Source organism: Phyllostomus hastatus, unplaced genomic scaffold (genome assembly GCF_019186645.2).
Source record: "Phyllostomus hastatus isolate PE091 unplaced genomic scaffold, TTU_PhHast_1.1 phas_contig_58, whole genome shotgun sequence".
In the NCBI taxonomy this organism is placed as follows: Eukaryota; Metazoa; Chordata; class Mammalia; order Chiroptera; family Phyllostomidae; genus Phyllostomus; species Phyllostomus hastatus.
In genome coordinates, this window is record NW_025333916.1 from 14,127,666 (window position 1) to 14,153,131 (window position 25,466).

Here is a 25,466-nt window from a genome sequence, read left to right on the forward strand (position 1 = left end):
AGATTATGAATTCCCTACCACTATAAGTTTTGAAGCAATATTTAGCTTTTTGGTTGGTACCAGAGTTCGAATCTGCAACCTTGGTGTATCTGGGACAATGCTCTAACCAACTGAGCTGCCAGGTCAGGGCCCTGGACTGTTTCTCGGTAGTTGGAAGACTAGAAGTTAATGGTGTGCATTCACAACTTGAAAATAACCTCAATGATAAGAAGAATGGAGCTTGAGCCCTCCCTGAATAGCCCTGAAACTTTATTCAATTTCACTGTTTTAATGTTAGTCTTGTCCACATTTTTATCAGTTGAGTTATTTAAAGACATTCCAATTAAGGAAAAATTTAGCTCAGGGAGACAGGTTTTGCAGATAGGAAAATTACATTGTCAATGTCATTTGATTAACACCTGAATGTGGAAACAACAGCTCTTTTCTTCTCCAGAAGGTCCTAATGATTCTGAAAAGAAAGCATTTAATTTTAGTTTCTGTCTTAACAGGAAGAAAAAATAATCCGTTATAGTAATTAACTCATTGTTGAATAAGTTAGTGGCACTTTAGATTAGTGGCATTGATACAGGCCAGCAGAGGCTGCACTTTATCTCTTATAGTTGGTGTCCTTGGGATGAGTTCAAAATACATAAAATCATCATCATCATCATCCCACCTGACCAAAGAGAACCCAATTCCCCAAAGACATCTCAGCTCCCTTCAAGTTAGACCTGCCCACTTTTTTCCTTTTATCTTTGGATTTCAAAAGTTATTTTAATTAAGCTAAATATGTGACTCTATATTTTGGGAATCCATCATTTCAAAGCCTTCATAAAATCTCTGAATTCATCTTTGAAATACAAGCAGTGAAAGTGGAATAATATTTGACTAAAAGGCTTCACAAATTTCAAAAGTAGTAAAAATGTCACTTTTTAAAAAACTGTAACATATATTTTCAACTTCTCATTTTATTGTGGACACTATCACAGATGCCCCAATTTCTCTCCCGTGGGCCCATCTGTACCTTGCCTCTGCCCCACCCCTTCCCCAGGGGCATCACCATACTGGTGTCTGTGTCTGTGGATCCTGTATGTGTGCTCTTTGTCTAATCCCTCAGTCCCCACCTCCCCACACCTGTCTGACTTGCTTCTGTACACACACATGCACATGTATTAGATGCCAATATTTTGTAGTACAGTAAGTTTCTGTCTTCAATTAGTCACCATTTATTTTTTTAAAGATATTAAAGTTTCATATTATTTATATCCCAGAAAATACATAATGGTCAGTATTCAACACTAAACATCCCTGGTGTGGTGGTAGGGGGTTCTGGGTGGGGAAATCTGTTAGTCTAAGGCGGCATCTGCCCAGGCCCAGAGTTCAGCAATTTCCTTGTCTCTGTGTCTTGTGCTCTGTGGACCTGGGATGCTGGAAGTTTTACTTGATTTCCATTAACAGTAACTATTGCCAGGGAGTAACTTTCATAGGAAGAAGATGCAAATATAAATTGTCCAACATGTTTAAGAAGAATATTACTAAAGATAGGCTGCTGGCATAGAAAACAGTATCATTTAAAAGCCTTATGTACAAAAAGTGAATATTTTATATAGTGCTTAGAATTATGGGCTCCTATTTATGTAATAAAATTATTTGGCCATTTATTTTTGTCTCATGTTTCTACCACTACTGAAATGGAGTCTGATTATTCTTTGAAATATTATTTATAGGAGAGAAGTCCTTAAACTTATCCAAACACCACTGAGTAGAGGCTTAAATAAATTGTTATTTCCATAAAATAAACTATTTTTCAATACTGTCCATAGTCACCGATTGTATTGATGTAGGAAAACATGGAAAATGTTAATAAAAAAGGAAAGTTATAGAACAGTATATATTATGTAATTCTCTTCATTATATTAAAAATATTAATTATTATAAATTATGTATGTAGACAGAGTATGGCAAAAGCAGGTTTACAATTATTCATATGGAAAATAATGCAATAATAATACAAGGATAAACTCTGTGTTTTACATACTCACAACAGAAACCTGTATGTGGTCTGATGTTTAAATAATGTTACTTCAAAATTCAGTTTGACGTTAGTTTTTAGTTGGTGATTTAGATGATTTAATAAATACTCTTCTATTTTCTAATGCAAGTTTTAACCATTGTAACAATGGGTTTTTGCCAACACCCTTAATCACAAGGTATCTTCTGACATTAACATTTTCTGTGGTTTCCTAAAGTGGGTGCTGTCACCAAGATTTGTCCCAATATTGCTGACCTACCCATTACTTTTCAGTGTTTTCTTCTTTCGGTTTTAACAGATTTGCTTTTCAGATGAGCTCATTTGTCCAGACTTACAGGAGTGAACCGAGGTTGAAGCGAGCAGGTTCCCATGTGTACGTAAACAGACATCCAGAGAGACAGTCCTCATGGTGCCAGCCTCCTTCTGGCAGTCACTGTGAAAACTCACTTACAGTGGACAGGTCACCACGGCTTCGTGACTGTCCTACTCCCATCAACAGCATTCCCCTTGTAAAATTATTATTTCCCTACATTACATTTTCAAATGGATTATAAATTAATTTTGTTGAAAATGATAAATCTGAGCAATCATATTCACTTGCGATCTGTTTCATTCCTCGTGAATTCTTCTTTCTATTTATCTGTGAATTTTCTTTGTATACCTTAGGTTTGATTTCTAGTTTTTGCTTTTCATGGCTCGCAATAATGTAAAACAGTCATTAAGTTTATTTACTGGACTTTACTTTCTCATCTGTAAAATTGGATAGCTTTCTAAAAGTATTTACTCAGTACCAGTTGTATACACTATACAAAATTAAAATATAACCATTTGTCTTGAAAGAAGAATAATGGATAATATCTACCTTGGGAAACAGACTGGAAAATATTTTCCATTTTCTTTAGAGTCAGCTTTCAGTTATAGTTTAAAAGCCAGTGGGAGCTGGAAAAAGATAACTGTATACATCTGGAGGCTGAAATAAATACTATGGAACTGAGGGTCCTGGGATTTATACTTAGTCCACAAGGATAGAGAGGGAAAGTACATTGAAGAAACAAAAGGTATTTGGGGACAATTGAATACATACATGAAATGTGAATTATAAAACCTTTGTAATGTCAAATCACTTAGCTTAAAAATCTTCAGTGCTTCCTTTATGTAGGCAAATGTGTCCCACTCATGTCCCCAAAGTCTTTTTTAATATTAACTGAGATACGAATGTAGGCCACTTGAGTGGTAGCATTTCTCAGCTTCCAATACTCTGGCTTAGTTTTGTACTTTTTTTAATCTCCGTGGCAAAAAAAATGAAGCTAAATCATCCATACACCCTTTATTATTTCCCCATTTGTACCTCCTCCTAAAAAGAGGAAATCACAATGTACTGCTAATTGCTGTTAATGTGATTCACAATGTAAGTAGGCTGTGAAATCCATGTGGGCTCTATAACCACCAGACATAGTGAGTGAGTTTTGCAGTTCTACTTTAATGAATCTATTTAATTAATAAACTATTGTTTGATGATTTTGAGTTCACTTAAAATCACAGACATATTTTTTTCTGGAGATGATCAAATAATCATTTAAGCAACCATTGTCTTTTTAACTATTTCTTTTCTCTCCTGCTCAAGAAAAAAAATCAAATTTATATGGTTATATAGATTTATATAAATTATTACTTATATAATTACACACAGATTTGTATAACTAAAGTATAGATGAAGATACAGGCTTTCTTGCCCTGGCTGGGTAGCTCAGCTGGTTAGAGAGCTGTATTACCCATATACGAAGGTTGCAGTTTCGATCTCTGGTCATGGAAATACGGAAATCAACAAATGAATGCATAACTTAGTGGAACAACAAATCTCTCTCTCCCTGTCTCTCTCTTTCTCTCTCTCTCAAAATCAATAAATAAAAAGAAATTTAAAAAGTGATATAGGCTCCCTTTTTTGAGAGTTAAGTAATATGGCATAGTGAAGCAGCTGAATTTTTTGATTACAGGACTTAAAAGTTGCTATTAACAACTTCCAAGGACTGTTTTAACTATGTATTCATATTTTTCTGTTAATAAATATTTATTGAACCCTACAGTGTTATAGGCACTATTCTGAAATCTGGAAATATAATGATAAGCAAAAAAAAAGGCATAGCCTTGCCCTTTGTGCCTCCTAGTCTAATAGGAGAGACTAGTAAACAAATTATAAATGTATACTTATACACTAACTACATGTGTACATAATTATATTTTATGTGTTGCACATTATTAACTGTATTCAAGTATATGGCATCCCCCAAATCCAACACAGGAATCAAAATGCATGTAAAAGACAAATAGAATAAAGAAGACTTCATAATTCTCTGAATATTTTCTATGCAAATAACATTGTCTGCTGCTCCTCATAGTGACCCAAATACTTTACAATTCAGAGAGTGTAGAATCAACCATGCCATATGCTATCTGAAGTCTTTGGCTGTGAGAGACTTACAGTCCTCTTCGTGCCTTCAAGAGGAAGAAGTGGATCACAGAACTTTCAAGTCCTGAGGCGTGTCTTCATTGGGCCACTGACCAGGAACAAAAGAACAGAGAAATAAACAATGAAACATAGAGTGTATAAACTAAAACCTCTTTCTAAACACTTCTTTGAATGCTTGCAGTCACCTCTACAACTTACTTAAATGACTGAGTTCACAAACTTGAAATGATAATTTACTCTTCTTTACTTTAGTAATCATACACACACTTAGAGCTTTTAACATCTGGGCAAACATGAATAATCATGCATAAATATTATTGTTGTCAATTTCACTTCACTGCAGGTGAATAAAAACTTTCTAAAATATTGTCAGAATACAAGAATACATATTTCCTGTTGCTTTGCTTATAGAAATAATGAATTACATAGATAATTGTATACTTGCAAAGCATATTTGATATATAATTAACTAGATTTACAATATAGGAAACAAAATGATCCATAAATCAATATGAATTGAATAACACCCATATATAAAATAGATATTAATGCTAAGAAATGTATTTTATATATTTCACAATGAACTTGCCCTATTTGATGGTGAACCACAATGGGTAGAGAATTATTTTGAATGAATGGAATTTCTAAGTTATTAATGTTTACTTAAAACACCACAGAGAAAAACAAGAAGTATGTTTTGGGCAACTGAAATGCCCCCAAAATTGTTCAGTGTAGAGGAAGATACTGATCGAATGGTCAAAAGTGGTTTGTGTAGTTTCATGCTGGAGATTTCTTGCTGGGCGATGTTCCACAGTCCTGTAGACCACCTGAAACTGATAGTGATCAAATTGAGATGTTAATTGAGAACAATTAACATTATGCAATGTGGGAGATAGCCAACTTACTCAAAATATCCAAATCAATAAATTTATTGGTGAAAATGAAAAATGTCTTTTATTTTATGGAAAAAAATCATATGGACTTTTTAGCCAACACAATATTTCAAGTTTCACCTGCCTCAGAGATAACTAATCCCTTATGCGTTCTGATATATACTTAAGGTGGAACAACAAAATTGTTTATGGTTGTAGCAGAATGCTATTTAGTTGCAAATAAGAGAGAGCTTCACTAAAACTAGATAACCCGTAACAAAGTATTTTCCCCAGAATGAGAGCCCAGAATAAGGTCAGAGTATGATTCAATGGCTGAACAATATCATCAGTAATCTAATTGCTTTCTGTCTCTCCACTGTACCTTTGGGTAGGATCAGCCTCTTTCTAAAGGCGGTTCCCATCATGCTACTTCTGGGGCCACAGACTTCCTTGTCCGTTTCTAAAGGAGAAAGAGAGAGGGTCATTCCTAGATACTTTCTCAGAATAAGGAGCGCTACTTTCCAAAAGCCTCTCTTTATCCAAGTACACATAAACCTGTTCTTACACATTACTGTCCCCAAATGGGTCATATACCTATCGAAACCAATAACTGTGGTCAGGAAAGGGGGAAAAGATTTACTTAGTTCACACATACAGACTTTCTCCTGAATTCAAAAGCACAATCATCTTCTCCCAAGGGTTGATGTAGACCCTTCAATAAACCTGAAGATACTATAGGATAAAATAAGCATTGAGAAGTAATGAAATAATCCTGGTGCACATTGCAAAGTGCTTCCTATAAGCTTGCTAATTGACTCCTGCAGTTCCAACTATGGGAACTGCGGCTCTTTCCCACTGCACCACACATGACAGTCACCTGCTGAGCTTTGTAAAAATGCAGAAACGTCAGCTACACCCAAACTTCAAATGCAGTGGATCTGGGGCATTTTAACAAATACTCCAGGCTGTTCTCTCATGGGCAATAAAGGACTACACTGAGCAAAATCTGTATATCAGATACATAATTTTAATGCCTGTTTTTCTACCACCATAATATTTGTACATTTTCTGCATTGTGATGAAACAGAGCAATACAGAATCATTTTTTAGATTTTATTTTGTTCTGCTTGGTGCATGCATTTTTAACTTCCAGGATTAGAGGAACTTGCCTATGACATAGTTTATATATATACTTACACAAATATATACGTGTGTGTGTGTGCATATACACACTATATATATACACACTATATATACATATGTATATATGTATATATACATATATATTTATATATATACATATATATACACACTATATATACATATGTATATATGTATATATATATGTATATATAGTGTGTGTATATATGTATATATGTATATATATATGTATATATAGTATGTATATGCACACACACACATATATATATTTGTGTAAGTATATATATACTTACACAAATGCCAGAAAAAGTCCTGCCATTGTTAATATAATGAGAATGGTTTGTGCAATATCAATGCAACCTGGCAGCCAAGGGGGGTGGACTGGAATGCACATGCATGAACAATAGTGGGGATGGTACACTCCACTGAGTAAGCATGTATACTGTGTGTCCATCATATTAAAAAATGACTGAACAAGTAGAGCAACAAATCTGCATTAAATTTTGCATTAAACTTGAACTCCATGGAAACTATTCAGATTCAGAAGGCCCCAGCTATGGGCAACTGGTGAATGGCAGCTTCATCACAATATGCATCACGTCTCATGCAAAGATTTTTAATGAAACATCAAGTCACCCAGGTGACTCAGCCCCCCTACAGTCCAGATTTGATGCCATGGGACTTCTGGTTTTTCCCAAAACTAAAATTACCTTTGAAAAGGTAGAGACATTAAAGAAAATATGATGGGGCAGTTTATGGTGATTGGGAGAACTATGTGAGGTCCCAAGCTGCCTACTTTAAAGGTGACTGAGGCATCATTGTCTTATGTACAGTATTTCTTATATCTTGTATCTTCTTCAATAAATGTCTCTATTTTTCATATTACATGGCTGGATACCACCTTCTGGATAGACCTCACACATATTTGATTTGCTGATTTCAATACTTCTGAGCAACATAGATAAATAATGAAGAATCAGTTTCATAGTTTGGCATTACCTTCTGTGATACTTACTTCACTTCAATATCACCTAAGAGACCACTAATGTCCATTATGAGGATTACATGTACTTCTGGGGCTCTAGCTTTCACATGTTAATAGTTTGTGATGCTTTGTTTGGTAATACAGTTAGCCTACAAAGCCATCTTGTGAGAGATAAGTAAAATAGTGAATTCATAAGAATGCTAACACTTGTATGCATGCCTTTGTGTGTTTGTGCCCATGTGTTATAATAGTATGAATATTGATTACTGACATATGCATATTATGAGAAACCACAACTATGGAGATGTTGCCTAGAAATAGAATTCTATGTAGACGTGTGTACCTGCTGACTCTAATATAGTGGTACCTCAATACTCATTGTTAATTCTTTCTGGAACTCTTGACAAGTGCCAGAACCAACAAATAATTGAACAATGAAACATTTTCCTTATGAGGTGGCATTGTCACTCACAAAAGTTTTTAGCAAGTGTGAAGAGTCCCAAGCAAGCTCTGAGTGCTGAGGCATTTTTCTTTTCTCATTAAAATGTGATGAGTGCAGGGTTTGACAAGTTCTGAAGCTAACAAGTACCGAGCTATGACTGTACTGTTAATTTGTTACAAAGATGCTTTCAATTATTGCATGTACAAGTGTATGTTAGTACGGTGACTTGCTCCAGAGGCTTTGGTTTTAAGATGCTTCTAACGGTTAATACTCCTATAAATTTGGAATTGGGTTTATGTCAGTGCTTGCTAGTTCTTTCCTAAAATTCCTTGCTTATCCACATATAACTGAGGAATAAAATATTAGACTGACTTTTCCTTAGGTACCACTTACTTAGGATATTTCGTTTGACTACATAGCCAGGATCTCACCTGCCTATGTCTATCCCTGGGTTGTAGGAGACTTAGAGAAGTTTCAAGGGAAAACTTTATTTTTAAAGGGCTTTGTGTCCTGGCTCCTACATCCAGTTGTTTTTTCCTTATGCTTATGTTCGACTAACATTTTCAAAGCTCTAGCCAGTCCTGGTTCCATGACCATTTCATGGGATCATGAAATGGTCATGGGATCATTTCATATGGAATCAGCACTTTGTGAGATAGTAAGGCATAGTGGAGAGAGTCTGATTTTACAGTCACGCTGACATGAGCTCAAACGCAGTTGACCTTAGACAAATGGCCCCATTGCTCTGAACATCATTATCTTCATCTATCAAATCACAGTGATTTTCAGCTCATCAGTTGCATTCTGAATTGAGTTCACACACATAAAATGACTAGTCATAAGTGTTTTTTTCCATTTGTGAATCTCCAGACTTTTACTAACAGTGAGCCCTCTAAGTCAGCACTCTGCAAACCGCTGTAGTATTTTCCTAATGGGATTTCCTGGAAGCTACCAACAATTTTCCTGTTTGACCATGTTATGATATATTTTGGACATGATAAAGACACTTACAGCTTTTTAAATATTTATGTCCTCTATGCTGTACATGCCAACTGTGTTTGCTCTCTCCATTTCTTTATGTGCCAAGGAGACAAGCCAAACAGCGTGGAGGAAAATACTGTTGGGACACAAAGTAACCTTGTCTAATGTGTACTCTGTGCAGATGGAACCTTAATGGAAAAGAGTGGAGACTGCTCCCTGGTTGCACAGTGATACCTTGATTAACAAATCACACGGGAACAAAGCTCCTTTATAAGCAATTCAGCTGAGTAAATTTTTATTTTAAAACTTCATGAATCAAATGAAATAGTGCTGGCTGTGTCATATATTTCCAGTAATATTCTGGGTAAGCTACACTTGTGCACAGGAAAGAAATACCTCCTGACAGAGTGTCTATTATTATAAAGGTGACAAGGCGATTCTACGAAAAACTATGAAGTGACTTTAGATAAACATTTTTTTTGCTATTATAATCACTATATTCCCTCCTCCACAAACAACCAGCCATAGATTGTTATCCTCAGAATCTTGCTGCTCTCAAAAATTCCTCCCTTTAAAAACAGGAGCCAAAATGATTCACACTTTGAGTTAAAAGTTCATGTTACCTTATATTGGTATTACTTAGTAATGTCTCAATGCTGGCTGAAAATTAGTGCTACTGAAAGAGATTCTGACATAATTGGTCTGAGGTGGGGCCCAGAGTTTGCCATTCTAATACAGATTCCAGGTTGAGAACTACAGCTTTAACACTAAGCTGTATTTTCATATCATGGCCTTTTATTTCATAATACCCATGTTTACCTAATTGTAGATTGTAGAACACTTAGTTCAAAGCTACTTGGAGTACCTTTAAAATGTAGGTTCCTGTGGCCTCACCACAGAATCAGCACTAATGTATCTTGAAATATGTGGTACACATGAGTAAATGTGTGTATGTGTGGTATGTGTGCATGTGTGAAGGGGGCCAAGGCAAGAGCTACAATGTTCATGCTTAACCAGCATTCAAACTGATTCTGAGTCACTTTAAGGCTGAATAACTCCTATTTTATTTATAACCTCCAACTCATGATATTTCAACTATCAGCAATGCCTTTTAATTCCTCTTTGCTGGTTGAACATTCCCACAAAGTGGTTGATGAAGGGGTATTTGTATGTTTAAAGTCTGGAAAAAGTCCAGCCATTGTTAATATAAAGAGAACGGTTTGTGCAACATCGATGTAACCTGGCAACCAAGCAGAGGGGACTGGAATGAGCATGTGTGAACAATGACAACTTCATTCTACTAGTCAGCAAGGGTAGTAGATGCCATTGAGTGAGCATGTGGACTGTGTGGCAATAACATTCAAAATGACTGAGCAAGCAGAACAATGAATCTGCATCAGATTTTGCATAAAGTTTGAACATTAGTCCATTGAAACTCTTCAGATGATTCAGAAGACTTTGGTGATAATGCAGTGAGTGATTGGCAGTTTCATCACGACAGTGTGCCTGCTCATGCATCACGTCTCATGCAGAGTTTTTTGGTGAAAACAACAAGTCACCCAGGTGACTCAACCCTACTGTAGTCCAGATGTGGTGCCCTGTGACTTCTGGTGTTTCCCAAAACTAAAATCACTTTTGAAATAAAAGAGATTTCAGACCATTGATGAGAGTCAGGAAAATACTCCAGGGCAACTGATGGCAGTTACAACGAAAGATTTTGCAGTGTCTTGAATAGTGGAAGAGATACTGGGAGAACTGTATAATGCCCAAAGCATCTACACTGAAAGAGACTGAGGCATCATTGTCCTATGTACAATGTTTCTTGTATCTTGTATCTTTCTCAGTATTTTTCATATTAAATGGCTGGATACCTTCTGGACAGACCTCATTGTATATAATATTCTAAACAATACTATGTATAATAATTATAGTAATTACACTCAATCTAAATAAGGTCAATTTTATTTGTAAAAGTAAAGAAAAATGAAAGTTAGACCTTTGAATATTTTTTCTAATACATACATTTTGAAGTATGAGTATATAAATGTTAACTTCATGTAAATACTCATTAATGTGTTATCTTATTATCTAACCACAGATTTTTAACATATACATAAAATTACAAGTCAAGAGCTTGTAGTCACTGTTGAGAAATGTGGAATCTCAATCTCTCTGTCTCTTTCTCTCTCTTCCTTCCTCCTCCCCCCACTCCCACTGTAGCTTCAGAAGAAGAAGAACCAACTTCAGCAGGTAAATTTCCTATTCTGTAAAGATTATTCCTATTTAATTTAATGAGCTTAATAATGGAGAAACAACACTTTGAAAGACATATCTGAAAGTTTCAATCAGAAAGCTGGCACAGTTTTATTTATTTATTTGTTTTTATTGGACCCACTGTCCCAGACTAAATGATTGTGGAGTTTTAAATAGAAATAGAAAAGAACAGAGGAAAACATAACACAACATATCACATCGACATTAAACTATGATGAAAATTGAAACATTCAGCAAAATGCTAAAAAACAATTAAATGAGAAGAAAATACTAAACATAAAATGCAGGAAAAATAATAAAAATGGGGAGAATAAAGTAAAATGCTAATGTATAAATTGTGGATTTAAATGATGATTTTTAAAACAAATGTATGCAAGATTTACCTGAAGGTAGAGGTCTCTAGTAGATGCTAGTACTGAATGAATGACTTATTTAATGCTTGCAAAGTGTGGGTATTATGGGCCTGGAAAGCTTCCATGGCGACCTTTATGGACATTTTGTAACAAATCTAGGTTGTCTTTCCCCCACAGGTACACAGAATTGGATTAATTATAATTCAATAATTATGACAAATTCTCATTGTTCAGAAATATTTTTAAAGAAAATAAGTTTTATACAGAAAAAGATTTAATGTGAAAAAGTCAAGAAGATAGAAAATATAACTCTGAGAAAGTTAATGAAATGTTAGCTGTTTCACTTGTGTTATAATGTTGCAAAATGATAGGGCCTTTTCTCCTCATGACAGAGCATATTTGATTTGCCTTATATTTAGAATTATTATCACTTCCATCATTAAAACACAAGAAGTGACACCCTTTCTCTTCATATGATTTGGTTTAGTATATTTTCATGTTTCATTCAGCCTTGAGCTATTTTTTCAAACATGCCTTTTTCTTCTTATTTGAACCTCTAAACTATCATCAGAAAGCAAGTACATTTTTTGTGTTGAGTTGTAAAAAGGGTGCAAAATGTGTCACATCCCATTTCTCCTCCTGGGAATATGAGCCCCTTAGTGAATATGGAGCATCATTTTCAGCTCTGAATGTTAAGATGGGATGCATTAGCCTAAAGGAACATGTTTTCTAGCAACTGAGTTCTAGGGCAGTTTCACCTAACACCTGCTTCTGTAACTATTAAAAGCTTCTTTTATCTTACATTGAATTTTATGTTTAGACTTTTAAACAACTTATTTCATTGAGTATAAAAATACATCTATGAACTATACAAGAAATTCCTTCCAACTAGGTTATATCCCAATATCTAATTATAAACTAATGAGACTCGTATTTTTAAAGCTGCTATAACAGATAGTACGCCTCCAAATGAATCACCTTTAGAGGTGATAAATGCAATCCAATTATGTTGCTATTGCTCAACTAATATTTCAAAACTTGCTTTTGAAATTTTCTTCAGAATTTATTTATGAGGTTACAATATCAATTATTTCCTTATAGTTACAGAACTGTGCTACTGAATTCATCAGACTTCATCTAATATGTCCTTCAAAAACAAAAATTTGCAAATATTAAGAATGTGTGTGTGTGTGTGTTTCTGTGGGTATGAAATGCAGATCAGTTTGTAACTTTAAAATCAAATCAGTTTACAACTTTTGAAAAGTGATCACATTACTTAAATTTCATAAAATAATACTGTTCAATAAAGTTAAGTAAGTGTGCCTGATACTGTCATGTTGGATAAATCCAATGGTCATTTATCATTTATTTAAATTTTATAATCATGAGAATCTTCATAACAGGTTATAATAATACTATTGTCTATGTCATTTAAAAATTAGGACATTTACTTTAAAAAACTGTTACAAATGAACTATATCTATAGTTCATTTCAACCTATATGGAATTCAATTCATTCACTATAAGGTATATTAAACCAGGCTTATCCATATATACATTTCCTCATTCCTTCTAATTTACTTGATCTTATTAGTTATTATTTTAATTCTCTGGACATACCACTTATCTACCAAACTGATAAAATCATGAGAACTAAAACAATGGCAAGAAATAATAGGAAGACTTGACTTTGGGTGGTAAACACACAGTGCAATATACAGATGATGTATCATCACATCATACATTTGAAACCTATACAATTTTATTAACCAATGTTACTTCAATAAAATTTAAAAACAAGGGCAAATTGGAAAATGTTATTGAATAAGATCAAAATCAGAAAATAACACAGTGGAGAGCTTGTAGCTATACAGAAATCAGTGGTAATAGTTAAAATTACAATTTAACTGTTTTTGTTCACATTATGTAAAAACAAAGGTTTAATTTTTTTCTGTCTATATTGCCTAACGGGGAAATTTTTATTGCTTTAATTGTTTTTAGTATCAAAGAAAGATACTAAATTTGGGTTTATATAAAAATAGCTATTATTACTGAATTAAATCAAGAAAAATTATAATCTGAAAAATGAAATTTCAGATGAATGTAAATGGTAAAATCTTTTTAGCAATCAGCTAAATTAAAATAGACACCTACAAAAGCCATAATGCTCTTCATATGTTTATGAAATTAAAATTTCATAATTTATTGAATACACAATTGTGTTTATGGCCTATTACCATTGGAGCCCAGTTCATTACAATGACAGAGGTCACCCTCTGGCTACAATAATTTACATAATAGACTTCTTTTGACTTCCGTGATGCCCACAAGATATGAAGAAAATGGTGACTTGGCATACCAGAGCTTCAACATTCTCATGTGTTCCATCCAAATCTTTTAATATGTTTCATCTTTTAAATGCTCAGTTTAGCCATTGAGGAAGTACACCTAAGAACACTAGTAATCTACACACATATAGCATAACATTGGCTAATACTGGTAAAGATTTTAAGCTATGGGTTTATATATAAAAATACAGCTCTAAGCATAAATATGTATAGTTTCATAAACAAGCCTTACATAGGGTTTTATATACACATATAGTTTAAAGCAAATGTGTTGTATATGTGTACAGCTAAACACAGGACAAAGTGATTAGGTATTGTTCTCTAACTTTTGAAATATTCAATTTTAGTTCTATTAAAACATTACTTCTATTTACAGTACATTTTGTGATTTTATCAACTTTCCTACAGAATTATCTTAGATCTCTTCCCTGTTTTCTTGTGGAGGTTAATTCTTCACGGCTAAGTGTGTTCAATTATTCTACAGCTCACACATTTTGAAAAAAAATGATATTTTATCATATTATTCTCTAATGAACAAGAGTTGCTTTTGCATTATAATCTTATTGCTTTATTTCCTTAGGGTTCAGAAATTGAGCTTCACATTCCTGATTTTTACATTTGTTATAAATTTTCTCTATTTTATATGGAAATACATATTTCCCCTCTAGTGCCTGGAGAGCAACTTTACTAATTATTTTATCAAGTATATTCTTGTTCATAAATATATGCTAAACAGGCTTAAGTATTAAAACTTAATATGTAAACCCCCCAAATTTTTTTGCTCTGATCTCTGAAAAACAGAAACAAGTCATTATTTGCAGATTCTCATTGGAACAGGGAAAATGTCTTTGCTTCTGAAGATTCAGCTTTGATCAGTTTTGTAAAAAGACATAGTGAAAAGACCAAATAGTGTCTACATTTTTTCATTGAAACAAAACTTCCTTTTTGGAAGTATGTGATAGTGATTTTGAAACATGAGAAAAAGAAAGTCATTTAAATTTATGTTATATGTAGATAGTATTTTTTCATATTTTTACTGAGATAAAATTAACTGTAGTACATAATTGTTGTATCAGCAGGGAATTTTGAAGATTTTATACTCCATATCTTTCCCTTTAATAAGTTTAAGTATTAAACTAATAAATGAGGGTAAATAATATGTTTATACCTTTACTTGTATATATATATACATATATATATATATATGAATATAGATGTAGTTATATAACCTACCATCTTTTCCCAAAAGTGTAAAACTGGACTTGAAATAAACAGTTAAAAAGTTTAAGATCTTCTTATCAAGAAATATATACAATAACAAATCCCTCATAATAAAGCTTGAAGCTATTGTTTCTTCAGTAATGTATGTTAATATCTAACAATGCATATATTTAAAAAATAGTCATGTGACATGACTATTTATAACAGAAAAGCCACTTTAATGCTTAAAAAATAAGGGATTTTATTGTCTCACAGAATTTAAAATGAGTAACTCAATGATGTCACTTAAAATCTGTTTTTTGTTTTTCATTCCCTGATTTTTCTTTTCTGTCTTCTGTGGTGTGCAATTTATCTTCATCTTCACACAGGTTTCCCTTGTGGTAGTGATATATCTGCCAACAGCTGCTGTGTCTGTATGCATCTTTATTCATGTCCAGAGAGGACAAAGAAGTGACATTTGTTCCCCTGCCTTCAAAGCAAGTGTCCTGAGATCCATTCTAATTGGACAGGCTTAGATCCCTTCTGCTGATGTTAAACAACCAGCCAGTCAAGACCCTCCCCTGGAGCAAGAGGTGGATTTTAGCTTTCTCTCAAGAGAGAAAGCCATGTGGTTGAGGGGCAGGGTACTCTTTAGGAATGGAAAGAGTGAAATGCATATGAGGTGGATGATTAATAAAGCTAATAGGAAGGAACCATTATAACACCCCATCACTGTTTAGTATCTTCTTAGTTTTTATCCTACAGCTCGATATGTTTTTCATATTATTTTATAATTTTTCATTGAACTTATTGTGGTGACACTGGTTAACAAAATTCTCTAGGTTTCAGGTGCACGGTTGTACAACACATTATCTGTACACTGTGTTGTGTGTTCACCACCCCAAGTTGAGTCCTTGTCCATCACAATTTATACCCCCTACACCCTTCTCCAGCTCCCCAACCTCCACCTCTGCTCCCCTGCATTCACCACACTATTTTCAGTATCCATTTTCTCTTTTTTTCTTTTTTTGCTCAATCACTCTACCTCCCCACCCAGACCTCCTCCCCAAAAGCTGTCAGCCTACTCTCTATGTATGAATCTGTCTCTATTTTGCTTGTTAGTTCATTTTGTTCATTAGATTCCACATGTGAGTGAAATCACATGGTATTTGTCTTTCTCTGAATGGCTTATTATATGAGACCTTGGAAATCTGTGAAGAACAAACTTGGTATACATCTTAGTAACAGCAAAGTCTAGAATTGTATTGTTTTTAAGATTTTATTTAATTTATTTATTTTAGAGAGGGAAGGGAGGGAGAAAGAGAGAGAGAGAGAAACATCAATGTGCAGTTGCTCCGGATCATGGCCTGCAACCCAGGCATGTACCCTGACTGGGAATCAAACCTGAGACACTTTGGTTCGCAGCCCATGCTCAATCCAATGAGCTACGCCAGCCAGGGCTTAGAATTGTATTTTAAGTGTTGTATTTTGTGACTTAAAATCTCAACTTCACCATATTCTTTATTTTTTTCTCATGTGCAAAAGCATATTTTTCATGTTTGCCAAAACTGTATATACATTATCTATATTTAACTGATCTTTCTCTTTTTCATTCATGATCTGTTTCTACAGAAAATACCATATTTACTCAGCTCTATATTTTAGGTGCTGCTTAATATAATCATTCTTTCCATACATCAAATAGCATTACTTATGTTAAATTTTATTGTCCAAAAAAATTCATAAAACTATTAAATAACATCATTGGTTAAGTTACCTCAAGCTGATATTATCTTATTAGATATAAAAGAATTTTTATCATGAACTTGTACAAAATTACAATAATTTTATGTGTGAAATATTAGAAAGTAGCCATTCAAATTTCATCAATTTTTAAGCTCAGAAAAAAATGACTTAATCTTTATGTATATGTTCTAGACCATTGAAAATTCAACTTTTTGAAACTCACCCCTATCACAAAGTTGAAAAATAATTCCATAGGTATAAATCAAACTTTGATTAAATGTTTGCAGAAATTTTACATTATTTCAATTAATAATCATTTTCATATTGTTTTCCTTAAGAATGCAGAGAGAAAAACCAAAAATGAAAGTCAAATTAATGATAAGATTAAGTACTAAAAAGTCATAAAAGTTTAGAAAAATAGTAACAAAGATATATAAATAGAAAAGGAGAGTGTATAAGTCAGGGTTCTTTGGGGGAGAAGAACAAAAAGGATGCATGCACATGCATAAATATGTTGAAGAAAGAGATTTATATTAAGGAATTGGCTCACACGATTATTGGGGCTGGCGAGTCCAAAATCTGTAGGGCAGAGGAACCAGTTGGAAACTGGATATCTATGTTATTATCTTTTTTAAAAACATATTTCATTGATTAAGCTATTACAGTTGTACCAATTTTTCCCTTTGTCTCCTCCACACAGCACTTTCTATTCCCCCAGGCAATCTCCCCACCATTGTTCATGTACATGGGTCATGCATATTAGTTCTTCGCCTACTCCATTTCCTATACTGTACTTTACATCCCCGTGGCTATTCTGTAACTACCTATTTGTACTGCTTAATCCCCTCACCTCTTACTATTCTTCCACAACCTTGTCCCATCTAGTGAACAAAAATGCTCTCCATATCTGTGATTCTGTCTCTGTTCTTGTTTGCTTAGTTTGTTTTTTTGAATTCAATTATTGATAGATATGTATTTATTGCCACTTTATTGTTTATAGTTTTGATATTTTTCTTGTTCTCTAATAAATCCTTTTAACATTTCATATAATAATATTTGGGTGGTGATGAACTCCATTAGTGTTTTATTATCTGACAAGCTCTTTATCTGACCTTTGATTCTAAATGACATCTTTGCTGGGTAGAGCAATCTTGACTGTAGGTCCCTTCCTTTCACAACTTTGAATATTTCTTGTCAGTCCATTTTAATCTGCAAAGTGTCTTTTGAGAAATAAGCTGATAGTCTTACGGGGACTCCCATTTTGGTAACTAACAACCTTTCGCTTGCAGCTTTTACGTTTCTCTCTTTATCTTTAACCTTTGGCATTTTAATCATGATGTGTCTTGGTGTGGGCCTCGTTGCATCCATCTTGTTTGGGACTCTCTGTGCTACCTGGGCTTGCATGTCTATTTCTGTAACCAAATTTGGGAAGTTTTCTTTCATTATTTTTTCAAATAGATTTCCAAATTCTTGCTCTTTCGTGTCTCCTTCTGACACCCCTATGATGCAAATGTTTGAAAGCTTGAAGTTGTCCCAGAGGCTGCTTACACTATCCTTATTTTCCTGGACTCTCTTTCCTTCTTGTCATTCTGATTGGTTGTTTTCTGTTTCCTCATGTTCCAAATCATTGATTTGATTCTCAGCTTCATCCTCTCTACTGTTGTTTACCTGTAAATTGTTCTTTATTTTAATTAGTTTATCATTCATTAGTGACTAGTTCTTTTTTAAACTGCTGAGGTCCTCACTAAATTCCTTGAGCTTCCTTAAACCAGTGTTTTGAACTCTGCATCTGATAGATTGCTTATCTCCATTTTGTTTAGTTCTTTTTCTGGAGTTTTGATATGTTCTTTCATTTGGGCCATGTTTCTTTGTCTCCTCATTTTGGTAGCCTCCCTGTGTTTGTTTCTGAATGTATTAGGTTGAGCTGCTATGACTCCCTTTCTTGGTGACATGTCCTAACGCAGCCAGTGTTGTAAGTTCCTTTGGCCCAGCCTCCACTATGACCCAACCTGGGTACTGAAGGTTTGACCTTTGTGTATGCTGAATACACCCTGCTCTTGTAGTTGAGCCTTGATTGCTGTTGGAAGGTCAATGGGAGGGATTTACACAGGCCAGTCAGCTAGGAGGATGGGTCATGTCCACTGATCACTAACCTCTGCCCTCCATGGAGGATCAGCTAGCTGTACAGTGGTTGGATAGTGATGCTCCAACATTGTCTATAGTTATCCAATGGGTGTTTGGGCTCTGGGGTTTCCCAGGTGGTGCAAGCCAAGGTCAACCCCCACCAGCTTTGTACCTGAATGAACTACAAAGCAATCTGAGATGGCTGCTACTTTTTCTGGATTTGAAGGTCCCCAGGAAAAGTCAAGCTGTGAATCTATGCCAGGCACTGCTAGTGCTGGGCCTGTGGCCACTTACCAAGAAGTATGGGGGCTAGGGGCTCAATGAGGCTGGCTTTTGTTTGAGAGGATTTAGGAATTGGTGAAGCATGAGCCAAGATCAGCCATTCATATGGAAAAGTAACAGTTAACAGTTTGAGTGGGCCCTTAGGTAGGTGGGACAGAGTCTCAGGGGATCTCTAGGGCAGGGCAAATCATGTTAACCAGGTTGATGGTGTCTCAGGTATGGCACCCTTCTCTTGGCTCTGTGGCTCTGTCAGGGGAGAGTTCAGAAAAGGGACAATGGCCTCTGCCTGCCTTTCTGTCTGGGAGATACCTATCCCTCAGCTCTCAGCTTGATTCTAGACACATTTCCTCCATGTATGTCATTGGTGCCTTTCAAGCTGCTACCCCAGTGTTGGAGCTCAGAGGGAGTGAGTCCAAGTAAGTTTACTGTGTGGATTCTTTAAGAGAAACTGCTTGGGACTCCAGCTGTTTCTTTCACTGTCTCAATTCCTGCTGGTTTTTGCAACCAGAAGTTATGGGGTGAGGAGGATACCAGGTCAGCGGTATCCATCATGGCTGCGGATGCTCATTGAAACATGAGAAAAACATACACACGGACAACTGAGTCCTGTGGGGAAATAGGTACAAAGCGGCCACTCTCTCTAGTGGAGAGCATTCTGTTCTCCCACCTGAGCAGGCTTTTATTGGGTTCCTTTACACAAGAATTCAGGTAAAGCTCATTAATCATTACCAAGAAGTAAGGATCAAACAATAGATAACAAGGAAGTCTGAGGGGCTATTTTGAGTCAGGGTCAGATAGCTAAAGAGCTGTAAAACTTTGAGGAACAAACTTACTTCTTCCTTGGATGCTTATCATTCAACTGAGAGCATTCTAAACAAAGCAGGTTTCACAGGATCTTACATATTCTTTCTTAGGCTTGATCACCCAGGGAACCCACCCTTTCCAGCACAGGGCTGCACCACCCTGTCATTGTTTCAGGCTTAGGTGGAGCAAGGGAAGTAAGGCAGCCAAGAGATTAGGAGATTTTCTCATAAACAATGAGGACTCAGGTTTTGTCAAAGCCGAGGGGCGGGGGTTCATCACCCCCTTTTGCTATAGCCCCCAAAGTCCTTCCCTGGGGGCCTCCCATGCTATCGTGCCTGTCTTAGGTTGTCCCCCCCTTGGGGAATCTTACCCATCATTGGCTAACCGACCAAGCAATGGGGGCCAGGCAGGGTGAAGTAAAAGGAGCAGAAGCAGTGCTCCTGCCAGGGAGATAAGCTTTTGTCTCCTTGCTGGCTTATGGTCCAAGGTCATTCCCTCAGCCTTAGCCTTGGCAGAGGCTACAACCTCTGATACCAGGCAGGGCAGTTCCAACAAATGGGGACTTATTTTCCTGGTCCTGGAACCCTGGGTTGGGGAGTCTGGTGTGGGTCTGGGACTTCTCGATTATAAGATATCCCTCCTGAGTTTTTATCAACCACATGTGGGTGTGGGATGAATCCATTCCAAGTCTCTAGTCTTCCTACCAGTCTGGATAAATGTAGATAATTCAATTCTATAGTGTCAGACTACCATTCAATTCAGTTTCTGGTGGTTCGGAGTAATGGTTGTTCTCTATTTTAGTTGTAATTTTGATGTGGTTGTGCAAGGAGGCGAACTGCTTTTACCTATGCCACCATCTTGACCAGAAGTCTCTGATTTTTTTTTCTTCTTGCTCTGTCTATGTTACAGTCTTAAGGCAAAGTTCTTTCTTCTTAGGGAAACCTCAATTTTTTCTCTTAAGGCCTTAAACTGATTAGATGAAACATACCAATATTACTGGTAATCTGCTTTACTTAAAGTCAACCGATTGTAGATATTAATAACATCTACAAAGAACTTTCATAACAACTTCTAGAGTGGTATTTGACCAAGCAACTGGATGCCATAGTCTAGCCATAATTGATAAATATAATTTTTATATTTTAAATATTAAGTTTTTAAGATTTCATATTTTAACCTACATAAATAATGAGTAAAAATTATATAAACACAAACTACTTAAATTTTCAGCATCTATTTCAGAAAAAATAAACAGATCAAGAATAATTTGCAATGTTTGATAACAATGTATGCTTCCCTATTCTCTGAGCTCTGGTTCTTTAATTTCTAGTCCTCCCTCCAGTGATTGGATTCATCTTTAATGCCATCTCCAATTGTCTGGGTCAATATTTTGCTGACTTGAGTTTCACTTCAATGTTCAATACACATGAAGCACTGAGAAATATTAATTTTATATTCCAGAGATTTTTGCTTTACAGAAGTCATTAAACTTTCTGTTTCATGTTGCATAAGATAAAGCCCCATGGACTTGCAGCCTTGAGTTTATTCCTTTAGGTGCTTTTGTTTTCAGATAAATAGCTACTACCTCTAAAGTATTTTCCTTTTTATAGGTTTCATTATCTTTATCCAGAAAATGAGATAATAATAGTGCCTATCTTAGAGGTCTTCTTATGGCTCTAACATGATGAGATATGTAAATGTACTTACCACATGATGCCCATTCTAGGAGCACAGGGATTCAAAGTTATTATTTTTACTTATCATTAATATTTGTGTCATATTATTGTTGTGATTTTGATTATGGTTATTAGTCAGGTAATACACTGAGTGTTCTATGTACAGCACTATATATAATTTCACAACAAGGCAAAACAGCCAAATGTGCATGTGTGTGTATATGTGTGTGTGTGTACATATATATGTGTGTGTACATATATGTGTGTGTGTATATATATATATGTATATGTGTGTGTATATATATATATATGTATATATATACATATATACATATATATATATGTATGTATGTCCGAAAAGGTCTAGTCATTGTTAACATAATGAGGACAGTTTGGGTAACATTAATGTAATCTGGAAGTCCAGGAGAGTGGGCTGGAATGTGTCAGTGTGAACAATGATGAGATTCAGGAAAATATGACAGGGCAGCTGATGGCAATTGGGAGAACTGTGTGAGGTCCCAAAATGCCTGCTTTGAAGGGGACTGAAGCAACATTGTCCTATGTATAATATTTCTTATATTGCATATTTTTTTCAATATATGTGTCTATTTTTCATATTACATGGCTGGATACCTTATGGACTGGCCTCTATCTGAAATCTTTTCCCTTTCAAAGCTGATTTTAGTTTTTGGAAAACCAGAAGTCACAGGGAGCCAAATCCAGGCTGGAAGGAGACTGAGTCACCTTGGTGATTTTGTGTTTCTCAAAAAAGACTCTGTACAAGATGAGTGGGTGCATTGTCATGATGAAACTGCCAATCACTCATTGCATCATCCTCAAAAGCCTTCTGAATCATCCAAATAGCATATACTTCTTTTCATTATAAAACTTATATAGTTGGTCATGCATTTTGTTATGCATGTACTAGAAAGCTGTCCATAATAACATGTACAAAATTGTACCTACTATTTTAAATGACCATCTGATTATTGGCACAACTTATGGACTATGTGCACAATATTTTAAAATAGTAAAATAGAAAATTAAAATCCCTCCTGCTGCCCTCATCTATATTAAATATTTACATTTAAAAAATACTCTGCCACAAGCTAGATGCTTTTATAGTGTTCTTTATTTTGGCATCTCAAACTAAAACTTTCATAGTCAATTTGATAACACTCACTACATGGCATCCTCACCGTATCTTTTTAGTCTCTTCCAAATATGTCTAAAATTTAATCCCTTCTTGCCATTATTTCTACCAACACCCTAGTCCAAGGCACCATCTCCTCACACATGGCTAATTATGTAGTAACCTCCTAACCGGGGTTCTTGCTATACTGCTGGCCCTTCTGTGTCCCTTTTCAACAGATGGGCCAGGGTGATTTTCTAACAAGGCCCTGGGGTCCCATGGCTCTTATGCCCCAGGCCCTCTAGTAGCGATCATCTAACCCTAGAGTAGATTTAGGATTGAGACTGCAAATTTTCACTCTTCTCCATTACCTCCCTGGTTGCATTGTTTGCTGCTGACACTCCATCCTGCCTTTTCTATAAACACAAACCCAAACCTTGGGCACATTTCTGTCTTAGACTGGGCTTTGCACTCACAGACCCATTGCCTGCCGTCTTTCCCCACAGATGTCTGCGTGACAATTCCACCTCATCCTTGTGTTTTGACCCAAAGATGCCCCCTCGGAAAAAACTTTTCTTTATTTCTAAAAAGGTCACACCTTCTCCACCTGGTCACAGTCCCCTGCTCTGCTTCATTTTTTTTGTCAGCACTGTCTGTACACTCTATATATGTAGTTTATTTATTGTCTGTCCAGGCAAAATATAAACTCCCAGAAGGCTGGGGATTCTTTTTTTTTTTTTTGGTCTATTTTATTCACTATTGAATCTCCATGGGCTAGAACAAGTGTTTGGTACATAGTGCACACTTAATGAGTATCTGTTGTATGATATATTTATCATACAACATATTTAATGAATAAATTTAATGAATACATTTAATGAATAAATTAAGCCACATTGAATTTATGCTGATTTGAATGCACTGTCAATTCAAGAACATACATAGTTCTTTCTTGTGAGATAAACTAAAGAAAGGAATAATGATAGATATATATTCTATTTTTAAGAAATGAAAAGTAGAAAGAATAATATTAATAATTTGATAAGGATCATAACAATGCTTTAAAATTGCTTAAATCCCTCAGCAAAGGAGAGGCCTGTAACATTCATTTTTGTTTTTCTGCTTTTGTTCATTAGAAAACTGCAACAAGGAAATCTTTTGCTTGGTGATTCTCTTCATATGATATCCCGACAATGTCAATAATTTAGCCATTGGTAGTAATTACTAGATGGAAACCACAACAGTGATTTTAAGAAGCTTCAGACCTAACAACAATCAAAATGTAGTGCAGGACATGGCAAATAATGAGTTGGTTCCTCCCAGAGAGGCTGCGCAGAGTGCAGCCCCCGAACAAGGGGACAGATGTGCTGGCAGGGCCACGGGGCACAGGGCTTTCTGAGTGTGACTGCAAGAGGAAAAATAAGGAAAAGGGCCTGCCTTCTTTGTTGTACAATAACTTCCTCATTACTACATTGTTATCAATTCATGTCTCATTAAGCTCACAGGCATTTTCAAACAATTTCATTTTCAAATGTATATGGATAGCAGATTTTTAAAGTCTTGAATAATGCATATAAAATATACTTTTGTGTAGTATTCTTAAAATGCATTTGCTTCAAAAATGTTACCCAAAGCAGAGTTTCAACTGTTAGACTTCACCAAGATTTAAAGACGTTTCATATTTATTCATCTGATTTTCTGCTTCTCTAGACATAAATCTAAATGAGAAAATGTTCAGTATTTATTTCATATCCAATTTGAATAATATGTTATAGCATGTTGATTGTTTTGAAAGCTTACTAGGAGTTCTTGAAAAAGAAAGAACAAAACAGTTCTCAAAAATAAAAAGAAGAAAAAACCACTGTACATATCAGCCAGTGGTTTCTGCTGAGGCTTTAGATGTTCTTCAAAAGACATTGTGATTCCCATCTGAGACCGAGGCCCTGAAACAATTTTATCCAGAACTTAGTGTTTAAATGTGTTGGGAAGAATTGTGCAAATACTAAGCTACTAATACAAACAAAACTAAAATAAGAATAATTAGAAACTGAATGCATAGGGATTTATTCCTAGAATTTTAACATTTTTACACTTACCTGCCAGCACATGAAGTTTTATAGTAAGTTTTATTTGTATGATCACAAAGAAACTAATGAGAATTCTGATTCATATTGGGTTCCTACTGATATTCTTTAAACAGAGCACTCAGGCAAGTTGTCTAACTTTGAAGATTTCTGAGAATTTATAGAGCTACAGCAGAAGGTGATTAGCATATTTTTAAGTAACTTAAGTTTTCGTACTGCGATTGTTTTCAGTCACCTTTGTTTATATCATCCAATTACTCTGTGCTCCTTGGTAATTGGAAGCTGAGAGATAAAACGATTGATTCACACTAATTTTATCCTTATTCTGGAAATGAAGAAACCAATAAACTGGCCCTTTAAGGTGTTCTCTCATTCCACTCTGTGAAACCTGTGCCAGGTTTTATGACCCGTCGCACCCATGTTCTCCCTAGGAGGCGGAACAGTCTCCTGTACATTGAGTCGTACACGCTGTGCTCATTCTTATTTCAAGCTTTAATTCACATTTGTCTGTCTAGAAGATGCTT

General features: G+C 35.2%; 1 protein-coding gene across 2 annotated transcripts in view; it reads left to right on the forward strand.

The window, feature by feature from the left end:
- The window catches only part of EDIL3 (EGF like repeats and discoidin domains 3), a 391,270-nt gene that overhangs the window by 141,370 nt on the left and 224,434 nt on the right, over positions 1-25,466 (forward strand). Inside the window, exon 3 of one of the 2 annotated variants that reach the window (XM_045848383.1) lies at positions 11,140-11,169. The exons of the other annotated variant lie outside the window; for it this stretch is intronic. Within the exon in view, the coding sequence (XP_045704339.1) occupies positions 11,140-11,169 (30 nt within the window). The remainder of the gene's footprint in view (positions 1-11,139; positions 11,170-25,466) is intronic. 2 annotated transcript variants of the gene reach the window in all.